We start from the raw sequence: 18,843 nt of genomic DNA, 5'->3' as shown, positions 1-18,843 counted from the left end.
TGATGGGAATTTCAAGGAAAAATCCTAAAAAAATGGGAAAAATCTGAATAAAAAATGGGAATTTTTGGGGTGTTTGGTGTTTGAGGGTGGCTGCAGGTGGAGTTTGGGGGCAAATGGAAAATTTGGGGTTTTTTGGTGCTTTTTAGGGTGGAAATGTTTTCGCTGCCCTGAAGGAGGAGCAGAGCGAGGAGGAGGAGGAGGAGGAGGAAAAGGAGAGAAAAACAACCAAGGGCAAAGGGAACAAGGTGGGGAGAAATCCCAAAAATTTATGGGGAAAAAGCCAAAATTTGTGGGAAAAATCCAAAAATTTGTGGGAAAAAAGCCAAAAATTTGTGGGAAAAAAGCCAAAAATTTGTGGGAAAAAAACCCCAAAAATTTATGGGAAAAAAACCCCAAAATCACTGAAAAAAACCCCCAAAAATTTCTGAAAAGAGCCCAAAAATTTCTGAAAAAAACCCTAAAAATTCCTGAAAATAAACGTAAAAATTTCTGAAAAAACCCAAAATTTTATGGGAAAAAACCCCAAAAATTCCTAGAAAAAAACCCAAAAATTTATGGAAAAAACCCCAAAAATCCCTCAAAAAAACCCTAAATTTCTGGGGAAAAAAACCCAAACATTTATGGAAATAAACCCCAAAATTCCTGGAAAAACCCCCAAAAATTTATGGGAAAAAAGCCAAAAATTTATGGGAAAAAACCAAAAAATCATGGGAAAAACCTCCAGAATTCCTGGGGAAAAACCAAAAAAATTTGTGGGAAAAAAAGCCAAAAATTTATGGGGAAAAAAGCCCAAAAATTTATGGGAAAAACCAAAAATTTGTGGGAAAAAACCCCAAAAATTCCTGGGAATAAAACCAAAAAATCCCTGAAAAAATCCCAAAAATTTATGGGAAAAAAATCCTAAAAATTCCTGGGAAAAAACCCAAAAATTTGTGGGAAAAAAGCCAAAAAAATTCTGAAAAAAACCCCAAAATTGCTGGAAAAAAACCCCCAAAATTTCTGGGGAAAAACCCCAAAAATTTGTGGGAAAAAAGTCAAAAATTTATGGGAAAAAACCAAAAATCCTGAAAAAAAAAAAAAAAAACCAAAAACAAAATCCCTGAAAAAAACCCTAAAAATTTCTGAAAAAAAAACCCCCAAAATCACTGAAAAAAACCCAAAAATTCCTGGGAAAAAACCCAAAATCCCTGAAAAAAAACCAAATTCTTGGGGAAAAGCCCAAAATTTATGGGAAAAAAACCCCAAAATTCCTGGGAAAAAACCAAGAACCCTGAAAAAAACCCAAAAAAATTCTGAAAAAAAACCCCAAAAATTTATGGAAATAAACCCCAAAATCACTGAAAAAAACCTCAAAATTCCTGGAAAAAAACCCCAAAGTTCCTGGGAATAAAACTAAAAAAGTCCTAAAAAAACCCCCAAAATTTCTAGGGAAAAACCAAAAAATTTCTGAAAAAACCCAAAAATTTATGGGAAAAAACCCCAAAAATTTATGGGAAAAAACCCCAAAATTTTATGGGAAAAAACCCAAAAATATATGGGGAAAAAACCCCAAAATTTCTGGGGAAAAACTCCAAAAATTTATGGAAATAAACCCCAAAAATTCTGAAAAACCACCAAAAGTTTCTGAAAAAAACCCCAAAAAATTTCTGGGAAAAAACCCCAAAAATTTATGGGAAAAAACCCCAAAATCACTGAAAAAAACCCCAAAATTCCTCCCAAAACCCCAAAATCCCTCAAAAAAACCCCAAATTCCTCAAAAAAACCCCCCCAAAATCCTAAAAATTCCCCAAAATCCCTCAAAAAACCCAAAATCCTTTAAAAAACCCGAAAATTCCCCAAAAATCCCAAATTTTTGGTGTCCCCAGGAGGAAGAGGAGGCTGAGAAGAGGAAGAAGAAAAATCCCAAAAAGGAAAAACCCAAAGAGAAGAAAAAGGTGAAAATTTGGGGCTTTTTTCCTAATTTTGGGGTTTTTTCCCCAATTTTGGGATTTTTTTTGCCCAATTTTTGGGGCTTTTTAATCCAATTTTGGGCTTTTTTTTTCTCCAATTTTGGGGCTTTTTGCCCCAATTTTGGGGTTTTTTTCCCGAATTTTGGGAATTTTTTCCTCCAATTTTTGGGTTTTTTTGACCCAAATTTTTGGGGTTTTTTTCCTCCAATTTTGGGTTTTTTCCTCCCCAATTTTTTGGGGTTTTTTCCCCCAATTTGGGGATTTTTTGCCCAAATTTTCAGATTTTTTTCCTCCAATTTTGGGATTTTTTCCCCCAATTTTTTGGGTTTTTTCTCCCAATTTTGGGGGTTTTTTGTCCCAATTCTGGGGGGTTTTTTTCCCAATTTTTGGATTTTTTTCCCCAATTTTGTTTTTTTCCCACCCAATTTTGGGGGTTTTTTTCCCAATTTTTGGGGTTTTCTTTCCTCCAATTTTGGGGGTTTTTTTCCCAAATTTTTGGGATTTTTTGCCCAAATTTTTGGTTTTATTTTTCCTCCAATTTTGGGTCCTTTCCCCCAATTTTTGGACTTTTTTCCCCAATTTTGGGATTTTTCCCCCAATTTTGAGTTTTTCCCCCAATTTTTGGGATTTTTTCTCCCAATTTTTTGGGTTTTTTCCCCCAATTTTTGGATTTCTCCCATTTTTTAACACTTTCTCCTTTTTGGGGCATCCCAAAGGTCCCAAATTTGGGGAATTTTCTCATTTTTCTCCCCAAATCCTCAGGGGAGGCTCCCCAGTGATGAGGATGAGGCCGAAGGCTCCGAGGAGGCCCCGGGCACGAAGGTGAGGGGGGGACGGGGGGGGGTTTGGGGCTTTTTGGGCGGAAAACCCCAAAATTTGGGATTTTGGGGGTGAAGGGGCCGAAATTTGGGGTCAAAAATGCCAAAATTTGGGGGTTTTAGGGCTGAAAACCCCAAAATTTGGGATTTTTTAAGGTAAAAAACTCGAAAATTTGGGGTCAAAAACTCCAAAATTTGGGGTTTTTTTAGGGTTGAAAACTCCAAAATTTGGGGTCCAAAACTCCAAAATTTGGGGTCAAAACCTCCAAAATTTGGGGTAAAAACCTCCAAAATTTGGGGTCAAAACCTCCAAAATTTGGGTTTTTTTAGGGTCAAAAGTTCCAAAATTTGGGGTTTTTGGGGTGGAAAACTCCAAATTTGGGATTTTTTGGGATGAAGATGCCAAAATTTTGGATTTTTTAGGGTCAAAAACTCCAAAATTTGGGGTCAAAAATTCCAAAATTTGGGGTTTTTTAAGGGTCAGAAGTTCCAAAATTTGGGATTTTTTAAGGGTCAAAAACTCCAAAATTTGGGGTTTTTTAAAGTAAAAAATTCCAAAAATTTGGGATTTTTTAAGGGTTGAAAACTCCAAAATTTGGGGTCAAAAACTCCAAAATTTGGGATTTTTTGGGATGAAGATGCCAAAATTTTGGATTTTTTAGGGTCAAAACCTCCAAAATTTGGGGTTTTTTAGGGTCAAAAACTCCAAAATTTGGGATTTTTTAAGGTTGAAGATTCCAAAATTTGGGGTTTTTGGGGTTTTTTTGAGTTTTTGGGGTTTTTTGGGTTTTTCGGATGTGAGCCCCAAATTTTGGGGTTTTTTTGGGTTTTTTGGGGTTTTTTGGGGTTTTTGGGGATGTGAACCCCAAATTTTGGGATTTTTGGGGTTTTTTGGGGTTTTTTGGGGTTTTTTGGGGTTTTTTGGGGTTTTTCGGATGTGAGCCCCCAAATTTTGGAGTTTTTGGGTTTTTTTGAGGGTGTGAGACCCCAAATTTTGGGATTTTTGGGTTTTTTGGGGTTTTTTGGGTTTTTTTGGGGGTTTTTGGGGATGTGAGACCCCAAATTTTGGGATTTTTGGTATTTTTTGGGATGTGAATCCCCAAATTTTGGAGTTTTTGGGGTTTTTTGAGATGTGAGACCCAAATTTTGGGATTTTGGTTTTTTTGGGGGGTTTTTTGCGTTTTTTGGGGGTTTTTTGGGATATAAGACCCCAAATTTTGGGAATTTTTGGGGTTTTTTGGGATATAAGACCCCAAATTTTGGGTTTTTTGGGCCAGAACAAATTCGGGGCCCTGAGGTATGAGGAAGAGGAGGAGGAGGAGGAGGAGGAAGGAGGAGCCCGGAAGGGGAGCGAGAACGTGAGTGTGGGGAATGGGAATTTTGGGGTGAATTTGGGGATTTTTGGGTTTAATTTGGATATTTTGGGTTTATTTTGGGATTTTTGGGGTTTTTTGGGGGGTTTTTTGGGTTTATTTTGGGTTTTTTGGGTTTATTTTGGGATATTTGGGGGGTTTTGGGGTTTATTTTAAAATATTTTGGGGAATTTGGGGGATTTTGGGGATTTTGGGATATTTCTGGAATTTGGGGGATTTTGGATATTTTGGGTCATTTTGGGGATATTTTGGGGTACTTTGGGTCATTTTTGTCTCCATTTTGGGTTAATTTGGGACACTTTGGTCATTTTTGTCCATTTTGGGTCATTTGGGGCTATTTTTGGGTCATTTTTTGTCCACTTTGGGTCATTTTTGTCTCCACTTTTGTCCATTTTGGGCTATTTTGGGTCATTTTTGTTTCCAGTTTGGGACATTTTGGGACATTTTGGGACATTTTAGGTCATTTTGGGTGATTTTTGTCCATTTTTGTCCCTTTTGGGTCCCTCAGGAGGAGGAGGAGGGGGCGGGGCCGAGGGCGGGGCCGGACGCCCGGGTCAGCAAAAAGGAGAAGAAGAAAATGAAGAAACAGGTGAGGGGCGGGGCCTAACGAGGGGCGGGGCCTTGTGAGGGGGCGGGGCCTAACGAGGGGGCAGGGCCTGACGGGGCGGGGCCTTGTGAGGGCCAGGGGCCTGACAGGGGGCGGGGCCTAATGAGGGGACGGGGCCTAATGAGGGGGCGGGCCTTGTGAGGGGTGAGGCCTTGTGAGGGGTGAGGCCTTGTGAGGGGCGGGGCCTTGTGAGGGGTGGGGCCTAATGAGGGGCGGGGCCTTGTGAGGGGTGAGGCCTTGTGATGGGCGGGGGCCTGACAGGGGGCGGGGCCTTGTGAGGGGTGAGGCCTTGTGAGGGGTGGGGCCTTGTGAGGGGTAGGGCCTTGTGAGGGGTGGGGCCTAATGAGGGGTGAGGCCTTGTGAGGGGTGGGGCCTAGCGAGGGGTGAGGCCTTGTGAGGGGCGAGGCCTTGTGAGGGGTGAGGCCTTGTGAGGGGCGGGGCCTAATGAGGGCGGGGCCTGACGGGCAGGGCCTTGTGAGGGGTGAGGCCTTGTGAGGGGCAGGGCCTAACGAGGAGTGGGGCCTAATGAAGGGTGGGGCCTAAAAAGGGGTGGGGCCTAAAAAGGGGTGGGGCCTAATGAAGGGCGGGGCCTAATGTGGGAGCAGGGCCTAACGAGGGGTGGGGCCCTAACAGGGGGTGGGGCTTGTGAGGGGCAGGGCCTAACAAGGGGGCCAGGCCTAACAGGGGGCAGGGCCTAACAGGGGCGGGGCCTTGTGAGGGGCGGGGCCTAACGAGGGACGGGGGCCTAGCAAGGAGTGGGGCCTAACAGGGGCGGAACCTAATGAGGGGCGGGGCCTAATGGGGGTGGTTTGGGTCTATGGTGTGGGCGGGGCTTAGCACAAGGGGTCACTGTCAGGGGGCGTGGCCTTAGCTGGGTGTGTCTGTGGGTGTGGCCTAACTGGGTGTGCTCTTTGTGGGTGTGGCCTCATTTGATATTTTTAATGGGTGTGGCTTAACTGGGTGTGGCTCTTTGTGGTGTGGCCTAACTGGTTGTGGTGACTTGTGGGCGTGGCCTAATTTGGTCTTGTTTAATGGGTGCGGCATAACTGGGTGTGGCACTTTGTAGGTGTGGCCTATGTGGGTGTGGTTGAATGGTGTGGCCTAAGTGTGGGCATGGCTTAACTGTGTGTGCTCCAGGGGGCGTGTCCAAACACGTGGGTGTGGCTTATCCCAAGGCCATTCCCACACATGGTGGGCGTGTCCAATTATGGGTGTGGTCTTACCCTTTGGCCCGCCCAGGCCGAGTTTGAGTGGCAGACTGCCATGACAGTGGGCGTGTCCCAGTGGTTGTATCTCACAGTGGGCGTGTCCCTGATGGGCGTGGTCTGTTCTTGGCCCCGCCCAGGCGGAATTTGAGTGGCAGGCGGCCATGACAGTGGGCGTGTCCTAGTGGCTGTACCCCACAGTGGGCGTGTCCCAGTGGGTTTACCTCACAGTGGGCGTGCCCCTGATGGCGTGCTGACCCTTTGTCCCCGCCCAGACGGAGTTTGAGTGACAGGCGGCATCACTGCTACCGGTGGCCATGACAGTGGGCGTGTCCCTGATGGGCGTGGTCTGTTCTTGGCCCCGCCCAGGCGGAGTTTGAGCGGCAGGTGGCCTCGCTGTGGGTGGCAGCCATGACAGTGGGCGTTTCCCTGATAGGAGTGGTTATTTGTGGCCCCGCCCAGGCGGAGTTTGAGCGGCAGGTGGCCTCGCTGTGGGCGGCGGCCATGACAGTGGGCGTGTCCCAGTGGCTGTACCCCACAGTGGGCGTGTCCCGTTGGGTTTACCTCACAGTGGGCGTGTCCCTGATGGCGTGGTTTATTTGTGGCCCCGCCCAGGCAGAGTTTGAGCGGCAGGTGGCCTCGCTGCGGGCGGCGGCCATGACATGTGGGCGTGTCCTGGTGGGTATATCTCGCAGTGGGCGTTGTCCCTGATGGGCGTGGTTTATTTGTGCCCCGCCCAGGCAGAGTTTGAGCGGCAGGTGGCCTCGCTGTGGCGCGCGCAGCGGCGACGGGCTGCCGGGGCCGGGTGCTCTCCAGCCGAGCTCTCCTGCGCCAGGCGATGCTGGAGAACGCGTCCGCCATCAAGGTGGGCACCTGGGAGGGACCCAATACACCTGGGGGGACCCAGAATGCACCTGGGGGACCCAAAATGCACCTGGGGGGACTGGAGGGACCCAAATACACCTGGGGGACCCAAATACACCTGGGCAGGACCAAATGCACTTGGGGGGGACCCAAAATGCACCTGGGGGGACCCAGAACGCACCTGGGGGGACCCAAATACATCTGGGTGCACCTGGGGGGACCTCAAAATTCACCTGGGTGACCCAAAATCCACCTGGGCGGGGGCAACGCACCTGGGGACACCTGGAACGCACCTGGGGAACTCAAAATGCACCTGGGGGACCCAAAATGCACCTGGGGACACCTGGGGGAACGCCAAATCCACCTGGGACACATGGGGACACCTGGAACGCACCTGGGGACATCTGGGGGGACTCAAATGCACCTGGGGAGGACCCAAATTACACCTGGGGACACTGGGAACTCAAATTCACTGGGAACCTCAAAATTCATCAGGGGGGACCCAAAATGCACCTGGGACACCTGGGGTGACCAAAATGCACCTGGGGCCTTCAAAACCCACCTCAGGTCCCATTTTTGCCCCCATTTTTCACCCTATTTCTCTTCATTTTTCCCCATTTTCTCCCTCATTTACCCCTCATTTTTTCCTCCATTCAAACACAATTTACCATTCACTCAACCCTCAATTTCCCACCACCAATTCACCCAATTTCCCCTCACATTCCCCCATTCCCTATTCCTTCATCATTTTCCCCTCAATTTTCCATTTTCCCCATTTCCCCCCATTTTCCACCTCAATTTCCCCTCGTTTTTCCCCATTTCCCCCCCGTTTTCCCCCCTCATTTTCCCCCTCATTTCCCCATTCTCCCCCATTTCTCCATTTTTCCCCATTTTCCCCATTTCCCCATCATTTCTCCATTTTTCCCCCCATTTCCCCCGTTTTCCCCATTTTCCACATCATTTTCCCCATTTTCCCCCTCATTTTTTCCCCATGTTCCCCCCCTTTTTCTCCCCATTTTCTCCCCCTTATTCCCCCCCCATTTCCCTATTTCCCCTCATTTTCTCCCCTCGTTTTTCCTCATCATTTTTCCATTTCCCCCCTCATTTTCCCCATTTCCTCACTCATTTTTCAATTTTTTCCCCTTCCTCCCTTGTTTTCCTCCAATTTTCCCCAATTTTCCCCCTCATTTTCCCCATTTCCTCCTCATTTTCCCCCTCATTTTTCCCTTGGTGGTTTTTCAATTTTTCCCCATTTTCTTCCCATTTTCCTCCCACATTTTCCCCTCATTTTCCCCATTTTTCCCCATTTTCCCCCCTGTTTTCTCCATTTTTCTCCCGTTTTTATCCAATTTTCCCCATTTTCCCCCCATTTTCCCCCCGTTTTTCCTCCTATTTCTTCCTCATTTATGCCTTGTTTTTTTCAATTTTTCCCCATTTCCCCCCCCATTTTCTCCATTTTTCCCCGTTTTCCTCCATTTTTCCCCATTTTTCCCCCTCATTTTCCCATTTCCTCCTCATTTTCCCCCATTTCATCCCCTGTTTTTTCAATTTTCCCATTTTTTCCCCATTTCCCCCTCATTTCCCCATTTCCACCATTTCCCCCTCATTTTCCCCAATTTCCCCATTTCCTCCCTCATTTTCCCCCTCATTTTTTCCATTTTTTCCCCATTTTCTCCCCCGTTTTCTCCATTTTTTCCCCATTTTTCCCCCCCGTTTTCCCCCCATTTTCCCCCTCATTTTCCCCCATTTCTCACCCATTTTCCCCCCCCATTTTCCCCCTCTTTCCCCCATTATCCCCCTCATTTTTCCCCCATTTTCCCCCCCATTTTCCCCTTCATTTCCCCCTCGTTTTTTCCCCATTTCCCCCTCATTTTCCCCCTCATTTTCCCCTCATTGTTTCCATTTCCCCCCTCGTTTTCTCCATTTTCTCCCCCATTTCCCCCCATTTTCCCACTCATTTTTTTCCATTTTTTCCCCTCATTTTCCCCATTTTCCCCCTCATTTTCCCCTCATTTTCCCTCATTTTTCCCTTGTTTTTTTAATTTTTTCCCCATTTTCTCCCCTGTTTTTCCCATTTTTTCCCCATTTCCTCTCATTTCCCCCTCATTTTCCCCCTCATTTTTTCCATTTTTCCTCTAATTTTTTCCCCCATTTTCTCCCTCATTTTTCCCCATTTTCCCCCTCATTTTTTTCCCATTTTCCCCCCGTTTTTTCCCCTATTTCTCCTCATTTTTCCCTTGTTTTTTTCAATTTTTTCCCATTTTCTCCCCCATTTTTCCCCATTTTCCCCATTTTCCCCATTTTTCCCCATTTTCCCCATTTTCCCCCTCATTTTCCCCGTTTTCCTCCCCGTCCCAGCTGGAGAAGTTCAGCATCTCAGCCCATGGCAAGGATCTCTACGTCAACGCCGATCTCTTCATCGTGGCCGGGCGCCGCTACGGCCTCGTGGGGCCCAACGGGTGCGGTTTGGGGCCAAATCCCCACTTTTTGGGCAATTCGGGCATTTTGGGGTTAATTCCGGCCATTTTGGGGCTCTTTGGGCGAATTCCGGGATTTTGGGGCAAAAACCCCAGGGTTTAGGGGTTGATTTTGGGGTTAATTCTGGTTTTTCTGGCGGGTTTGGGGTTAATTTTAGGGTAATTTTGGGGGAGAATTTGGGTTTATTTTGGGGTTAATTTGGGGGGTTTTTTAGGTTAATTTTGGGTTGATTTTTAGGTTAATTTGGGGTTCATTTTGGGTTAATTTGGGGTTAATTTTAGGGTAGTTTTGGAGTTAATTTGGGGTTAATTTTGAGGTAATTTTAGGGTATTTTGGGGGTTAATTTGGGGTTAATTTTGGGTTGATTTTAGGTTAATTTGGGGTGAATTTTAGGGTAATTTTGGGGTTAATTTTGGTTGATTTTAGGTTAATTTGGGGTTAATTTTAGGTTAATTTTGGGTTGATTTTAGGTTATTTTGGGGTTAATTTTAGGGTAACTTTGGGGTTAATTTTGGGTTGATTTTAGGTTAATTTTGGGTTTATTTGGGGTTAATTTTAGGGTAATTTGGGGGTTTTTTTAGGTTAATTTTGGGTTGATTTTGGGTTAATTTGGGGGTAATATTTGGGTCAATTTTAGGGTAATTTTGGGGTTTTTTTAACTTCGGGGGTGAATTTTGGGTTGTTTTTGGGTTAATTTGGAGTTAATTTGGGTGTTTATTTGGGGTTAATGTGTGGGTAATTTTGGGGGTTTTTAGGTTAATTTTAGGGTAATTTTGGGGGCTTTTTTAGGTTAATTTTGGGGGTGAATTTTAGGTTAATTTGGGTGTTTATTCAGGGTTAATTTTAGGGTAATTTTGGGGTTTTTTAGGTGAATTTTGGGGGTTGATTTTGGGTTGATTTGGGTGTTTGTTCAGGGTTAATTTTAGGGTAATTTTGGGGTTTTTAGGTGAATTTTGGGGGTTGATTTTGGGTTGATTTTAGGTTAATTTGGGTGTTTGTTCAGGGTTAATTTGATGTTAATTTCAGGGTTAATTTGGGGTTAATTTTAGGGTAATTTTGGGGTTTTTTAGGTGAATTTTGGGGGTTGATTTTGGGTGAATTTTAGGTTAATTTGGGGATAATATTTGGGTTAATTTTAGGGTAATTTTGGGGTTTTTTAGGTTAATTTTGGGGGTTGATTTTGGGTGAATTTTAGGTTAATTTGGGTGTTTATTCAGGGTTAATTTTAGGGTAATTTTGGGGTTTTTTAGGTTAATTTTGGGGGTGAATTTTGGGTGAATTTTAGGTTAATTTGGGGATAATATTTGGATTAATTTTAGGGTAATTTTGGGGTTTTTTAGGTGAATTTTGGGGGTTGATTTTGGGTGATTTTGGGTTGATTTTGGGGCAGGAAGGGGAAGACGACGCTGCTGAAGCACATCGCAAACAGAGCCCTGAGCATCCCCCCCAACATCGACGTCCTGCTCTGCGAGCAAGGTGGGCACACCTGGGATACACACAGGTTACACCGGGGTTACACACAGGTTACACCTGGGTTACACACAGGTTACACCGGGGTTACACCTGGTACACCTGGGTACACCTGGGATACACCTGGGTTACACACAGGTTACACCTGGTACACCTGGGTTACACCTGGTACACCTGGGATACACACAGGTTACACACAGGTTACACCTGGGATACACACAGGTTACACACAGGTTACACCTGGTACAGCTGGGATACACCGGGGTTACACCGGGGTTACACCTGGGTTACATCCAGGATACACCTGGGTACAGCTGGGATACACCTGGGTTACACACAGGGTACACCTGGTACAGCTGGGTACACCTTGGTTACACACAGGTTACACACAGGTTACACCTGGGATACACACAGGTTACACCTGGGTACAGCTGGGTACACCTGGGATACACCTGGGATACACCTGGGATACACCCGGGATACACCTGGGTTACACCCAGGATACACCTGGGATACACCTGGGTTACACTGGGGTTACACCTGGGCACATGTAAGACCTCCCTTGTCCCTTACCTGTGCAGAGGTGCTGGCCAATGACACACGTGTGTGGGTTTGTCTGTGTGTTACCTGTGTGTTTGTGTGGTTACCTGTGTCACCTGTGTGTCACTTGTGTCTCACCTGTGTGTTTACCTGTTCCTTACCTGTATTTACCTGTGTGTCACCTGTGTGATTTACCTGTGTTATTTACCTGTGTTTACCTGTACAGAGGTGCTGGCCAATGACACACGTGTATATTGACCTGTCTCCTGTGTCCCTTACCTGTTTCACCTGTGTCTCACCTGTCTGTTACCTGTGTGTTATTTACCTGTATTTACCTGTGCAGAGGTGCTGGCCGATGACACGCCCGCCGTCCAGGCCGTGCTCCGCGCTGACACCGTGTGTTACCTGTGTGTTACCTGTGTGTTACCTGTGTCTCACCTGTGTTATTTACCTGTGCAGAGGTGCTGGCCGATGACACCCCCGTGGTCCAGGCCGTACTCAGGGCGGACACCGTGTGTTACCTGTGTGTTACCTGTGTGTTATTTACCTGTCTCACCTGTGTTATTTACCTGTGCAGAGGTGCTGGCCGATGACACACCTGCCGTCCAGGCTGTGCTCAGGGCGGACACCGTGTGTTACCTGTGTGTTACCTGTGTGTTATTTACCTGTGTTATTTACCTGTGTTATTTACCTGTGTTATTTACCTGTCTGTTACCTGTGCAGAGGTGCTGGCCGATGACACGCCCGCTGTCCAGGCCGTGCTCCGCGCTGACACCGTGTGTTACCTGTGTGTTACCTGTGTGTTATTTACCTGTATTTACCTGTCTGTTACCTGTGCAGAGGTGCTGGCCGATGACATGCCCGCCGTCCAGGCCATGCTCCGCGCTGACACCGTGTGTTACCTGTGTCTCACCTGTGTTATTTACCTGTGTTATTTACCTGTTACCTGTGCAGAGGTGCTGGCCGATGACACGCCCGCCGTCCAGGCCATGCTCCGCGCTGACACCGTGTGTTACCTGTGTGTTATTTACCTGTCTCACCTGTGTTATTTACCTGTGTCTCACCTGTCCAGAGGTGCTGGCCGATGACACGCCCGCTGTCCAGGCCGTGCTCAGGGCGGACACCGTGTGTTACCTGTGTGTTATTTACCTGTCTCACCTGTGTTATTTACCTGTGTTATTTACCTGTGCAGAGGTGCTGGCCGATGACACACCTGCCGTCCAGGCCGTGCTCAGGGCTGACACCGTGTGTTACCTGTGTGTTACCTGTGTTATTTACCTGTCTGTTACCTGTCCAGAGGTGCTGGCCGATGACACACCTGCTGTCCAGGCCGTGCTCCGCGCGGACACCGTGTGTTACCTGTGTGTTATTTACCTGTGTTATTTACCTGTATTTACCTGTATTTACCTGTGTCTCACCTGTGCAGAGGTGCTGGCCGATGACACACCTGCTGTCCAGGCCGCGCTCCGCGCTGACACCGTGTGTTACCTGTGTGTTATTTACCTGTCTCACCTGTGTTATTTACCTGTATTTACCTGTCTGTTACCTGTGCAGAGGTGCTGGCCGATGACACGCCCGCCGTCCAGGCCGTGCTCCGCGCTGACACCGTGTGTTACCTGTGTGTTACCTGTGTTATTTACCTGTGTTATTTACCTGTCTGTTACCTGTCCAGAGGTGCTGGCCGATGACACCCCTGCCGTCCAGGCCGTGCTCAGGGCTGACACCGTGTGTTACCTGTGTGTTATTTACCTGTCTGTTACCTGTGCAGAGGTGCTGGCCGATGACACCCCTGCTGTCCAGGCCGTGCTCCGCGCTGACACCGTGTGTTACCTGTGTGTTACCTGTGTCTCACCTGTGTGTTACCTGTGTCTCACCTGTGTGTTACCTGTGTGTTACCTGTGTGTTATTTACCTGTGCAGAGGTGCTGGCCGATGACACGCCCGCCGTCCAGGCCGTGCTCAGGGCTGACACCGTGTGTTACCTGTGTGTTATTTACCTGTATTTACCTGTATTTACCTGTGCAGAGGTGCTGGCCGATGACACACCTGCCGTCCAGGCCGTGCTCAGGGCGGACACCGTGTGTTACCTGTGTGTTACCTGTGTGTTATTTACCTGTATTTACCTGTATTTACCTGTGCAGAGGTGCTGGCCGATGACACACCTGCCGTCCAGGCCGTGCTCAGGGCTGACACCGTGTGTTACCTGTGTTATTTACCTGTATTTACCTGTCTGTTACCTGTCCAGAGGTGCTGGCCGATGACACGCCCGCCGTCCAGGCCGTGCTCCGCGCTGACACCGTGTGTTACCTGTGTGTTACCTGTGTCTCACCTGTGTTATTTACCTGTCTGTTACCTGTCTCACCTGTGCAGAGGTGCTGGCCGATGACACGCCCGCCGTCCAGGCCGTGCTCAGGGCTGACACCGTGTGTTACCTGTGTGTTACCTGTGTGTTATTTACCTGTCTCACCTGTGTTATTTACCTGTGCAGAGGTGCTGGCCGATGACACCCCTGCTGTCCAGGCCGTGCTCCGCGCTGACACCGTGTGTTACCTGTGTGTTATTCACCTGTATTTACCTGTATTCACCTGTGCAGAGGTGCTGGCCGATGACACACCCGCTGTCCAGGCCGTGCTCCGCGCTGACACCAAGCGCCTGCGGCTCCTGGACGAGGAGCGGCGCCTGCAGGGGCTCCTGGAGAGCGGAGACGACGCAGCCGCAGAGAGGCTGGAGAAGGTACCTGGGCACACCTGGGGGGCACTAAAACACACCTGGGGACAGCTGGGGATGCACCTGGGGATACTAAAATACACCTGGGATACACCTGGGGGCAGCTGGGGGAACCTGGGATACACCTGGGGGACACGAAAACACACCTGGGGATGCACCTGGGGGGCACTAAAATACACCTGGGGGCAGCTGGGGGCACTAAAATACACCTGGGATACACCTGGGGGCAACTGGGGACACCTGGGCACACCTGGGGGCACTAAAACACACCTGGGGGTACCTGGGACATACTTGGGGCACACCTGGGGGTACCTGGGGGCACCTGGGATACATCTGGGGCACCCTAAAACACACCTGGGGGTACTGGGGACATACTTGGGGCACACCTGGGACACACCTGGGCACACCTGGGGGACCCTAAAATACACCTGGGGGTACCTGGGGCACACCTGGGATGTCCTGAACTCTCACCTGGGCACACCTGGGGGATCCTGAACTCACACCTGGGCACACCTGGGGGGTCCTGAACTCACACCTGGGCACACCTGGACACACCTGGGATACACTTGGGGGACCCTAAAACACACCTGGGGGTACCTGGGACATAGGTGGGGCACACCTGGGCACACCTGGGGGTTCCTGAACTCACACCTGGGGGCACCTGGGATACACCCAGGGGTACCTGGGAGATACTTGGGCACACCTGGGCACATCTGGGGGTACTTGGGGCACACCTGGGGGGGTCCTGAACTCACCCTGGGCACACCTGGGGACACCTGGGGACACATGGGGGGGTCCTGAACTCACACCTGGGCACACCTGGGGACACTTGGGACACCCCTGGGGGCACCTGGGGCACCCCTGGGCACCCCTGGGGGTTCCTGAACTCACACCTGGGGGCACCTGGGATACACTTGGGGGACCCTAAAACACACCTGGGGGTAACGGGGACATACCTGGGGCACACTTGGGGGCACCTGGGGCACACCTGGGGGACCCTAAAATACACCTGGAAGACACCTGGGGGTACCTGGGGCACACCTGGGCACCCCTGGGCGTTCCTGAACTCACACCTGGGATACATCTGGGGGACCCTAAAACACACCTGGGGGCACATGGGGACACCTGGGGGGTCCTGAACTCACACCTGGGCACACCTGGGGGTACCTGGGGCACACCTGGGGACACCTGGGCACCCCTGGGGGTTCCTGAGCTCACACCTGGGCACACCTGGGATACACCCGGGGGTACCTGGGAGATACTTGGGCACACCTGGGCACATCTGGGGGTACTTGGGGCACACCTGGGGGGTCCTGAACTCACCCTGAGCACACCTGGGGACACCTGGGGACACATGGGGGGGTCCCGAACTCACACCTGGGCACACCTGGGGGCACTAAAACACACCTGGGGGCACATGGGGATACCTGGGGGATCCTGAACTCACACCTGGGACACACCTGGGGACACTTGGGACACACCTGGGGGCACCTGGGGACACCTGGGATACACTTGGGGGACCCTAAAACACACCTGGGGGTACCGGGGACATACCTGGGGCACACCTGGGGGGTCCTGAACTCACACCTGGGGGTACCTGGGGCACACCTGGGGGTTCCTGAACTCACACCTGGGGGCACCTGGGATACATCTGGGGGACCCTAAAACACACCTGGGGGTACCTGGGAGATACCTGGGGGGTACTGAACTCACACCTGGGCACACCTGGGCACCCCTGGGGGGTTCCTGAACTCTCACCTGGGCACACCTGGGGCACACCTGGGGGCACCTGGGGCACACCTGGGGGTACCTGGGGGCACCTGGGATACACTTGGGGGACCCTAAAACACACCTGGGGGTACCGGGGACATACCTGGAGGTACCTGGGGCACACCTGGGGGGTCCTGAAATCACACCTGGGGCACACCTGGGGGTACCTGGGACACACCTGGGGACATCTGGGGGACCCTAAAATACACCTGGGGGTACCTGGGAGATACCTGGGCACACTTGGGGGTACCTGGGGCACCCCTGGGGGCTCCTGAGCTCACACCTGGGCACACCTGGGGACACCTGGGGGTTCCTGAGCTCACACCTGGGCACCTCTGGGGCACCCCTGGGCACCCCTGGGCGTCCCCGAGCTCACCCTGCCCTGCCCTCACCTGCCCAGGTGTACGAGGAGCTGCGGGCGATCGGCGCCGCCGCCGCCGAGGCCAAGGCCCGGAGGATCCTGGCCGGGCTGGGCTTCACCCCGGAAATGCAGAACAGAGCGACCCGGAAGTTCTCAGGGGGATGGAGGATGAGGGTCAGCCTGGCCAGGTGGGTGCAGATGGGTGCAGGGGGGTCAGGTGGGTGCAGGTGGGTGCAGGTGAGCCCCGGGGTTTGGTGCCATTGGGAAATGCAGAACAGAGCGACCCGGAAGTTCTCAGGGGGATGGAGGATGAGGGTCAGCCTGGCCAGGTGGGTGCAGGGGGGCACAGGTGGGTGCAGATGGGTGCAGGTGGGCACAGGTGGGTACAGGTGGGTGCAGGGGGGTAAAGGGGGGTGCAGGTGGGTGCAGGTGAGCCCCAGGGTTTGGTGCCATTGGGGAAATGCAGACCCGGAAGTTCTCGGGGGGATGGAGGATGAGGCCAGGTGGGCACAGGTGGGTGCAGGGGGGTAAAGGTGGCTGCAGGTGGGTACAGGTGGGGTCAGGTGAGTCCAGGTGGGTGCAGGTGGGTGCAGATGGGTCCAGGTGGGTGCATGGGGGCACAAGTGGGTACAGGTGGGTGCAGGGGGGGTTAAAGGTGGGTACAGGTGGGTGCAGGTGGGCACAGGTGAGTTCAGGTGGGTGCAGGTTGGTGCAGGTGGATGCAGGTGGATGCAGGTGGGGTCAGGGGGGCACAGGTGGGTGCAGGTTGGTTCAGGTGGGTGCAGGTGGGTGCAGGTGAGCCCCAGGGTTTGGTGCCATTGGGAAATGCAGACCCGGAAGTTCTCGGGGGGATGGAGGATGAGGGTCAGCCTGGCCAGGTGGGTGCAGATGGGTGCAGGTGAGTTCAGGTGGGTGCAGGTGAGTTCAGGTGGGGTCAGGTGGGTGCAGATGGGTTCAGGGGCGCACAGGTGGGTGCTGGTAGGTGCAGGTGGGTGCAGGTGAGCTCCAGGATTTGGTGTCATTGGGAAATGCAGACCTGGAAGTTCTCGGGGGGATGGAGGATGAGGCCAGGTGGGCTCAGGTGGGCACAGGTGGGTGCAGGGGGGTACAGGGGGCTAAAGGGGGGTGCAGGGGGTTAAAGGTGGGCACAGGTGGGTGCAGGTGGGGTCAGGTGGGTGCAGGGGGACACAGGTGGGTGCGGGGAGGTGCAGGGGGGCACAGGTGGGGTCAGGTGTATCCCAGGTGTATCCCAGGTGTAACCTATTTGTAACCCCAGTGTAACTCGGGTGTGTCCCAGGTGTATCCCCAGTGTATCCCAGGTGTAACTCAGGTGTAACCCTTGTGTAACCCCAGTTCTAACCCAGGTGTAACCCTGATGTAACCCCAGTGCAACCTGTGTGTAACCCCCGTGTAACTCAGGTTCTAACCCAGGTGTAACCCCGGTGTAACCTGTATATAACTCAGGTGTATCCCAGGTTCTAAGCCAGGTGTATCTCAGGTGTAACCCAGGTTCTAACCCAGGTTCTAACCCTGGTGTAACCCAGGTGTAACCCAGGTGTATCTGAGGTGTAACTCAGGTGTAACCTGTGTCTAACCCAGGTTCTAACCCAGGTGTTTCTCAGGTGTAACCACAGTGTAACCCTGGTGTAACCCAGGTTCAACCCTGGTGTAACCCCGGTTCTAACCCAGGTGTAACCCCGGTTCTAACCCAGGTGTAACTCAGGTGTTTCTCAAGTGTACCTGTGTGTAACCCCAGTGTTACCCAGGTTCTAACCCAGGTGTAACCCTGGTGTATCCCCATTGTAACCCAGGTTCTAACCCAGGTGTATTCCCAGTGTAACCTGTGTGTATCCCAGGTTCTAACCCTGTTGTAACCCAGGTGTATCTCAGGTGTAACCCAGGCATATCCCAGGGTGTAACACGTGTGTAACCCCTGTGTAACCCAGGTTCTTAACCCAGGTGTAACCCGTGTGTATCTCAGGTGTAACCTGTGTGTATCCCCATTGTAACCCCATTGTAACCCGTGTGTAACCCCATGTGTAACCCCTGTGTGTAGCGCCTGTGTATCCCCATTGTAACCCCTGTGTATCCCCATTGTAACCCTGGTGTATCTCAGGTTCTAACCCCGTTGTATCCCCATTGTAACCCGTGTGTAACCCCTGTGTGTAACCCCTGTGTAACCCCATTGTATCCCCATTGTAACCTGTGTGTATCCCCATTGTAACCCCTGTGTATCTCAGGTTCTAACCCTGTTGTAACCCCGTTGTAACCTCATGTGTAATCCCTGTGTAACCCCTGTGTGTAACCCCATTGTAACCCGTGTGTAACCCCATTGTAACCCCGTTGTCCATCCCTGTTCCAGGGCTCTGTTCCTGGAGCCGACGCTGCTGATGTTGGACGAGCCCACGAATCACCTGGACCTCAACGCCGTCATCTGGCTCAACAAGTGGGGGATTCGGGGATTTGGGGAATTTTGGGGGGGATTCGGGGATTTTGGGAATTTTGGGGAATTTTGGGGAATTTTGGGGAATTTTTAGGGATTTTTTTGGAATTTTTTGGATTTTTTTAGGGATTTTTTTGGATCTTTTTTGATTTTTTTTTTAATTTTTTTCGATTTTTTTCAGGGATTTTTTAGGGTTTTTTTAGGGGATTTTTGAAAAAATTTTAGGAAAATTTTGGGAA

At 50.5% G+C, this 18,843-nt stretch overlaps 1 protein-coding gene across 1 annotated transcript in view; it reads left to right on the top strand.

Annotated features, from left to right (window-relative positions):
- The window catches only part of ABCF1 (ATP binding cassette subfamily F member 1), a 37,019-nt gene that overhangs the window by 3,646 nt on the left and 14,530 nt on the right, over positions 1-18,843 (top strand). Inside the window, exons 2-13 of the mRNA XM_077191063.1 lie at positions 147-245; positions 1,866-1,934; positions 2,712-2,771; positions 4,045-4,125; positions 4,649-4,729; positions 6,568-6,646; positions 6,774-6,817; positions 9,175-9,275; positions 10,685-10,770; positions 13,897-14,036; positions 16,201-16,349; positions 18,524-18,607. Of these exons, the coding sequence (XP_077047178.1) occupies positions 147-245; positions 1,866-1,934; positions 2,712-2,771; positions 4,045-4,125; positions 4,649-4,729; positions 6,568-6,646; positions 6,774-6,817; positions 9,175-9,275; positions 10,685-10,770; positions 13,897-14,036; positions 16,201-16,349; positions 18,524-18,607 (1,073 nt within the window). The remainder of the gene's footprint in view (positions 1-146; positions 246-1,865; positions 1,935-2,711; positions 2,772-4,044; positions 4,126-4,648; positions 4,730-6,567; positions 6,647-6,773; positions 6,818-9,174; positions 9,276-10,684; positions 10,771-13,896; positions 14,037-16,200; positions 16,350-18,523; positions 18,608-18,843) is intronic.

The sequence above is a fragment of the Agelaius phoeniceus genome, chromosome 27 (genome assembly GCF_051311805.1).
Source record: "Agelaius phoeniceus isolate bAgePho1 chromosome 27, bAgePho1.hap1, whole genome shotgun sequence".
NCBI classification, from domain to species: domain Eukaryota; kingdom Metazoa; phylum Chordata; class Aves; order Passeriformes; family Icteridae; genus Agelaius; species Agelaius phoeniceus.
This window is presented reverse-complemented; position numbering and strand designations above follow the sequence as displayed.